Genomic DNA, 6,918 nt, shown 5'->3' on the forward strand with positions numbered 1-6,918 from the left:
TAGATATATATACAAATATATACATGCACACGCACACACACCACACTTTTGGACTTCAAGGAGCTAAATACAGAGGGTGCCAAAAAAATGTATACACATTTTAAGGAAGGAAAAACTGTATTAAAATTGTAATACTAAATATATACCACCAACAAAAGATGAATACAAGTCACGTGTACACATTTTTTGGCACCCCAGTATCTGTAAAATATGGCTATATGGTGTCCTTAAGATTAGAGATGGCCAAGGCTATACTTTCACTCCTTGAAGACACCGATTTATTCAAGACAAACACTACCAGCACTTCAGCAATGGGCAGAAAATGCTACTATCACTATGAAAACAGACTGTGCTCTCTAATCACAGACCCCAAGCTGAGGAATGCTGCCCACCATACCAGTAACACACCTGCCTACCTCAGTCATTAAGAATCAGAGGAGTATCACCAGTCGTGTGCTGCAAGCCAACTTTTTTTAAAAAATATTAGAACTTGGGAAATAAAGTTCAATAACTAAACACTGAATGAATAGATTAATAAATGTGCATAAACTGTCTCACATTTTATTACTATTTTTTTGCCCCTTTTTATCTCATATTCAATTATCAGTGAATTCTTTACCAAATTCAGAATGCCAGTGTCTAGGACAGTGTGACTAATAAGATTCTCTGAAGAGGACGTCACGCTTTGAAGGTTTAACGATGATTTTCGGGAACCTATTTCAGGCAGCACCTAACGTCCTGCAAGAGCTGAGTACATGTTCACACTTTGAATGCTGAAGAACAAAGCCTACCCTACCCTCAAACCCTGCCTTTCACTAGCTTCGCCATCCTGTACTTGCGCTGTTCCTTCTTCCATGAGAACGGAGCACCCAGAAGTGTAATATTTTACCAAGCTCTTGAATTTCTCCTATAATCCAAAATACACAGGATGAGAGGAAGGAAGAACGGGGGCCCATTATTTCCTATCATTAAAATATGGTAAATTATCTGCGATGGAAACAAGAGAAGTTTGTTCATTTTGAAATTATTTTAATTGAGAAATAGAAAACATCTTGGAAGGAAAAAAAAATGAGAGAAAAACACAAAACACATCAGCAGACTTTTATTCCATGAGCTTCTCAAATCCTCACTTGTTCACCAATTCCCAAGACGAAAAACCCTCCTCTAAAAAGGTATATCAGCCACCACTGTAAAAGAAAGAAAAACGGTCAATTGTAAGTGTATGTAAGATTTTAATAATGATGATGATGATGATGGTTTGAAATGTAGCATGCTGTGATTTTATATAACCAAAACCAGTTATATGGGAACCACACCTACATTACCCCCGCAAAAGAGCATGAAAGAGAAGAAACTGAACTTAAAAATCCTGGAACTGAAAAGGTCCTTGGAGGTAATGTGGCTCATAGAACAGATCGATCTTAAAAACTCAGAATCCTCACTGGGGAAAAGTGTTCAAGTCTAGCGGGATGTCTTTCTGAACAAGACAAACAATATGAACTCCATGACAGGACAGTGAATTGAGAAGTTTTTAATCTGACCAACGATATGCTAGTTGAAAATAAAGAATGCAGACCAGCACAATGGTTCTCAACCACTGGAGACCACAATTACCCAAAAACTGGGTTGACTCATAATGAAAACAAAAATCACTTCCCATTATCAGGTCCTCAATATCAGTAGATTCTAGCAGCATTAAAAAGTCAAGAGATGTATCTGTGTGTTAATGAAATAGCAAGCTATCAACCCGAATGTTTTCAGATTTCACGCCATTCTAGACATCGTCTATTTCAAAGTTTACTTACACAATGATGTTATTAATAGGGATATGGATCAATTTCACAAAAAAACCAATAAATCCCATTATAGCAAATCCTATTGCTGTTGCCATGGCAATCTTCTGGAATTCTGGATTTAAAACAGAAAATTTACATTATTTTTGCAGTCTCATGGCAAGTATAGGGGAAAAACTAGCAGTGATACAATCTTACTGGTATACATTTCTCGTGACAGTAAATACATCATTTTAAATTTTCACATTTTATTGATATTTAAGGAAAGACGGAAATAAACGCATGCCCCTGCTAGTGAATCCATCAACAAGCAGTGAAATATTTTATCTTCATAGCAAATGACCAGAATAGCAAAAATAAATACAACATAGATAGAATACACACTACTTGTCTTAAAATACTTGTAATATTACTAAAACTATTGATTATAATAGCACAGAACACAACTTTTATTTAAAAAAAAAAAAAAAAAGCCCACTGCCTTTGATATTATAATGAAGCTAAAAATAAGGCTTGACAAACCAAACTGAGCTGAGCACCATTTTATGCAAAGGTCTCTGACCCCGGTAACACACCTTATTCCTCAGGGCAGCCCTGACTTGCTCGGCGCTCCTGCCCCTGTCCTGCGCTGCCAAACCTCCCAGTTCTCTTCCGTAACACTTACTTACAGCAAAAATTACAAATGATGACTGCCATTATTTGTTTATGACTGCCTTCCCTGAATGAGTCTATGTCTGTAAGAGTGAGGACTATTCTCTATTATCTACTGTTATTTATTATATTATATATGTAATGTATCACATTCTCTGTTACACTCTCAGCTCCTAATCCAGCCAGCAGTCCATAAATGAATAAAAATAGACAAATTCAGGTGCCCTTTTTAACACAAGAATCATGATAAATAAGAAATTAAACTTTCTAGGTTGGCAACAACTGTGTTGTGGATTTCATGTTAAGGTTTTGTTTGGGGACGTGGCAGAGCAGGGAGAACTCCCAAAAGATTTTCCACAGTGAAATTATGGAGGATACTAAAAACTCAAAAATCACTCAATATGACTAAGGCAAACATAACATGGAAAATAAGGCTGTAATAAATATTCTCACACTATTTGAAAATACATAAAACAGAATACTGTATAAAGTGTACAAAATTTAGAAAGAAGTGACAACGTTAAAAAGCAATAAAGGAAAATAAATCAATCAAAATGTGGATGAAAGTAGTACAATGGTTATTAAATAAGATCCTATTAATCAAATAAAAGGCTTAGAAAAATGCAAAGATTTAACTTGTTCTCTAATTTTAAAGCAATTATTACCTTTTCTATCAGGTTTGGTGCATCTCTTAACCAGCCGAATTGAGTCCTTCACAAACTGCCGACTTGGCTCAACAAACTGCATTACCTGATCCATGATGCTTGTTTAAAACAAAACAAAAAATACCCACTGGTATTATTTATCACATAGCGAGGGCTTGTTCAGTTATAACAATACGTAAATGAGACCAGCCAGGAATTCGTGCTGGATATGGGTCAACCCCATCTTATAAAACAAAACAGAAAAATACGGACTCCAAGCCTAAATTGACATTATTTTTGTAAACTCTAGCAAAGCACAGCATAGATTCTATCCATGTTATTGCTACTGACAAAGGACGCATCCTCTTAATATAAAAGGGCTATCACTGTTAAAGGTTAAGCAATTGACAGCCCGTCCATTCCTTACCTCATTCTGAAGTTCCTGCTAAGGAACCAACAATGCTGGGAATCCAACAAATATTCTCTGTATTTTATTTTAAACTCCCCCAAAACCAGAGTCTAGTGCAGTGAATGCCAACTTTGGTGCTACAAGAGCCTAGAGTAGAGGCAAATGCAGACTTCAATTGCTCTAAACCACAGCCACACGACATTTTTAGAAAAGAGTGTGTTTGTGTGGGGCAGATCCATCATTTTGTCAAAACCACAAGCACTGACTAACCCAAGATCCGGACTCTTAGAAACTATTAGCTAATTTAGGTTTGGACACACCCCTGCAGGAAACTGGATGCTATAGTTTAGCATCTAGGTTCTCGTGAGAGATCTATCTTCCAACAGAAATGCCATCTAACCTCAGCTGCGAGCGCCACTGGAACAAGAACTAACAAGGCCAATATATGACCCGTATTTTGCTACAGCGCCGGTGCTTAACACGGTGGCGAGGCACATAAATACTCAACACAGTTTTGTTGTTTCAGTGCATGGATGTCACTGCAAGAGCAGGCGGCGGCTGACATCCCTGCCTGTGAAATGCACCCTGAGCCCGTGTCCTCTCCCAGGGCGGGCGGTTGGCATAACGCGCATGAAACACTTAAAGTTTACTGGCAATTACATAATCATTCTGAGCCAAGCACGTGGGGTCCCTCCAAACACTGTCAATGCTCCAGCATTTCACTTACCTTTGTTCTTCAAACCCGGGGAGCTGACACGATAAGTGTCGCCGTGAGAGCGAAGGACACTTCCTCCAGAACAATTTACAAAGTCACAGCGCACTGCCCTCCCCGCCGGGGACGGGCGCCCGGAACCACTGTGGCCTCCAGGTCCAGACCCCAGACCCACCCTCTCCCCGGCACATCACCGGGGCGGCGGAGGCCTGGGCGGGATGCAGCGCTTCCAAGACGGCTCTACGCGCGTCCCCAAGGCCAACCTCAAAGGGCACTCGGGCTGCCAGCCACCACCTGTGACCACAGCGCGGAGACCCCGAAAGCCCCGGGAGGGTAAGAGTTCACAGAGGTGGCGGAGGACCAGCAGCCAGGGAGCCAGAGCTGGGCCCACAGGCCAGGGGACCGCGGACTCCCTCCCCCTCGGGGGCCGCGGCTTCCACACGAGACCGTACGTGGGGCGGCAGAAGGGCCGGACCCTGGTCTCGGACCTGAGCGAGGGGCCCACTCACCCCCGCCTGCCCGCGAGGGCCCCCAGAACCACCCGCCGGCTCGCCCACGCCCGCCGCCTCCGCGAGTCACAAAGGCTGCGCCCGCTGCCCCCCGAGTCACGTATCCTACCTGCCCGCCGACACCTCGCGTCCCACGTACACGTAGCACAGCAGCGGACTGACCAAGGCCCACCGGAACTGGAAACCCGGTCGCGGGCCTAAAGCCCGCCCACCCCTTCGTTCATTGGTCCTTGACGCGGAGCCCTCAGTGCGCAGGCGCAGCTCGACGTGGGTCTCGGCCAAGCTTCCGGAAGGAGACCCATTGAGGGGATAGGTGACGGACGCCCTGTTGGGGCTTGGCTTTCTTCTGCAGTTTGAGTTTGGAATCTAACGTGTTCTGCCCTGGCTGAGTCCCCGGTCCCCCGCCAGCCCGAGCGCACGCCGTCGGGTTCGCAGCCCAGGGCCCCCGCGGGCTGCGCGGTGCCTGCTCTGTTAGCTGCTAACTGGGTAAACCTTTAGGCGGACTCCACTTGTCACATGAAAAGTATAAGCTGCATAACGGTATTCGACCCACCTGATTCGAAATGGTCTCCAACCCCCAACACCTGGCCTTCCAGTGTCAGGCTTGGGACTGTCACCAGAATTAAGGCCACCATTTGGTATAACTCAGGTTCGGTTTGGGGACGTGCTTGTAATGTGTCATCTGACTGTGTTTTGTTGAGCATATTATGAACCCAGGGATTCGGTGACAACCGGCGAGCTTGTCAACCTGTGAGTTTGTGGTTTGTAGAATGAATCATTGTTTCCACTATTTGTTGAGCACCTACTGTGTATAACACCTTACTAGGTGCTATGAATAAACCAAACGTTGCACATCCTCTTGGAGCTTATTATGGGTCTAGTAAGGGAATTTACAACGCAAGGAGAGGGACAGACAAACAAATAATTATAAGTTAACATAAATGCTATATAGCAAATAAAAAGGGCGAAAAAAACAACAGTGGGGTAAAGCCAGGATCGCCTTAGATGGTCACGAGAAAATTCTAAGGCGATGCCACATAGGCTGAAATTCTAGGGATAAAGAATTTTCAAACACATCCCGGGTCAGTTAAGAATTTAGAAGTGACTCTTAGAACTGAAACTTATACAAGAATATATCACGTTTATTTGTAATAGACAAAACACTAAAAGTGATTCAGTGTCCATCAACAGAAGAATGGATGAACATAAAAGTTATGTTTCCACAACGGAATACTACACAATTGAAAAAAAAAAGTGCAGCCTTGATGAATATCAAAAACATTGTGGCGAATGAAAGAAGTCTGTGCAAAAGAGTGTGTACTGTGAACTCTATGTGTAAGAAGTTCTAGATAAGGCAAAGTTAATGTGTAGTGGAAACAGTAAAGGGCCATATGGTAAATATTTCAGGGTTGGAGGCCTTAAAGTCTGCTGTCAAAGTCTGCTGTTGTGATGCAAAAGCAGCCATAGGGAATATGCAAATGAGTAGATGTGACTGTGTTCCAATAAAACTTTATTTACAATTACAGACAAGGAATCAGATGTGGCCCACAGGCCACAGTTTGCCAATGCTCATCAGTGTCTAATAACATCACAAAAGAGGGAAGATCAGACATGTGTTTTTGATATTAGAAAAACACAATGCTGCTGTGAAGCAGCCTTGACAAGAAAAAATAATAATAATTGAACCTAATCCCTCATCAAAACTCCAGGTCTGATTATCAATTTACAGGAAATATAGGAACAGAAGGACCTGTTAAACAAAACCACCATATTCAGTCAGCAAAACGTACATTGCAAGAAATTCTACAGAACACGTGACTTGGTTTTCTAAAAAATAAAACAAATGTGAGAAAACAGAGGTAAAGGGGAATCTATGAATCAAATATATTTAAAAGGCTTATCAACCAGTGACATATTTATCCTGATTCAGTAAATCTGATATTTTAAATACACAATTGTATTTATAATATTAAAAATTATTGTTAATAATTTAAGAGTGATGTTTTTATTGTCCTATGCTTTAAGTTATGTGAAATAAGAGTTGCTAATTGGGAGGAAGAGATAATAGTCCACCAATGTAGCTGTTTCATAAAATGGATTCTGCATAACAATTAAGTCTGTGGTTGTACAATTTTTTGGTTGAGGTAGTACTTTAATCCCTCACCTAGGGGCAGACAGGAAAGTTTGTCAGTGATTTCTT

At 41.8% G+C, this 6,918-nt stretch overlaps 1 protein-coding gene across 3 annotated transcripts; it reads right to left on the minus strand.

Annotated features, from left to right (window-relative positions):
• Window positions 1-1,087: 1,087 nt before the first annotated feature.
• On the minus strand, window positions 1,088-4,965 carry SEC61G (SEC61 translocon subunit gamma). 3 transcript variants are annotated; one of them, XM_019726358.3, is made up of 4 exons: window positions 4,828-4,964; window positions 3,110-3,207; window positions 1,806-1,908; window positions 1,088-1,187 (listed from the first exon to the last, which is right to left on the minus strand). In XM_019726358.3, exons 2-4 carry the CDS (start codon window positions 3,201-3,203, stop codon window positions 1,178-1,180), a joined length of 207 nt encoding a protein of 68 aa, XP_019581917.1. In that variant the 5' UTR covers window positions 3,204-3,207; window positions 4,828-4,964; the 3' UTR covers window positions 1,088-1,177. The 3 variants fall into 3 exon arrangements, with proteins under 3 accessions (XP_019581917.1, XP_019581919.1, XP_088653775.1); XM_019726360.3 differs by lacking the exon at window positions 4,828-4,964 and adding an exon at window positions 4,225-4,397; XM_088797649.1 differs by lacking the exon at window positions 1,088-1,187 and having other exon boundaries at window positions 1,802-1,908; window positions 4,828-4,965.
• Window positions 4,966-6,918: the final 1,953 nt, after the last annotated feature.

Source organism: Rhinolophus sinicus, chromosome 4 (assembly GCF_057876585.1).
Source record: "Rhinolophus sinicus isolate RSI-liver-muscle chromosome 4, RSI-T2T, whole genome shotgun sequence".
NCBI classification, from domain to species: Eukaryota; Metazoa; Chordata; class Mammalia; order Chiroptera; family Rhinolophidae; genus Rhinolophus; species Rhinolophus sinicus.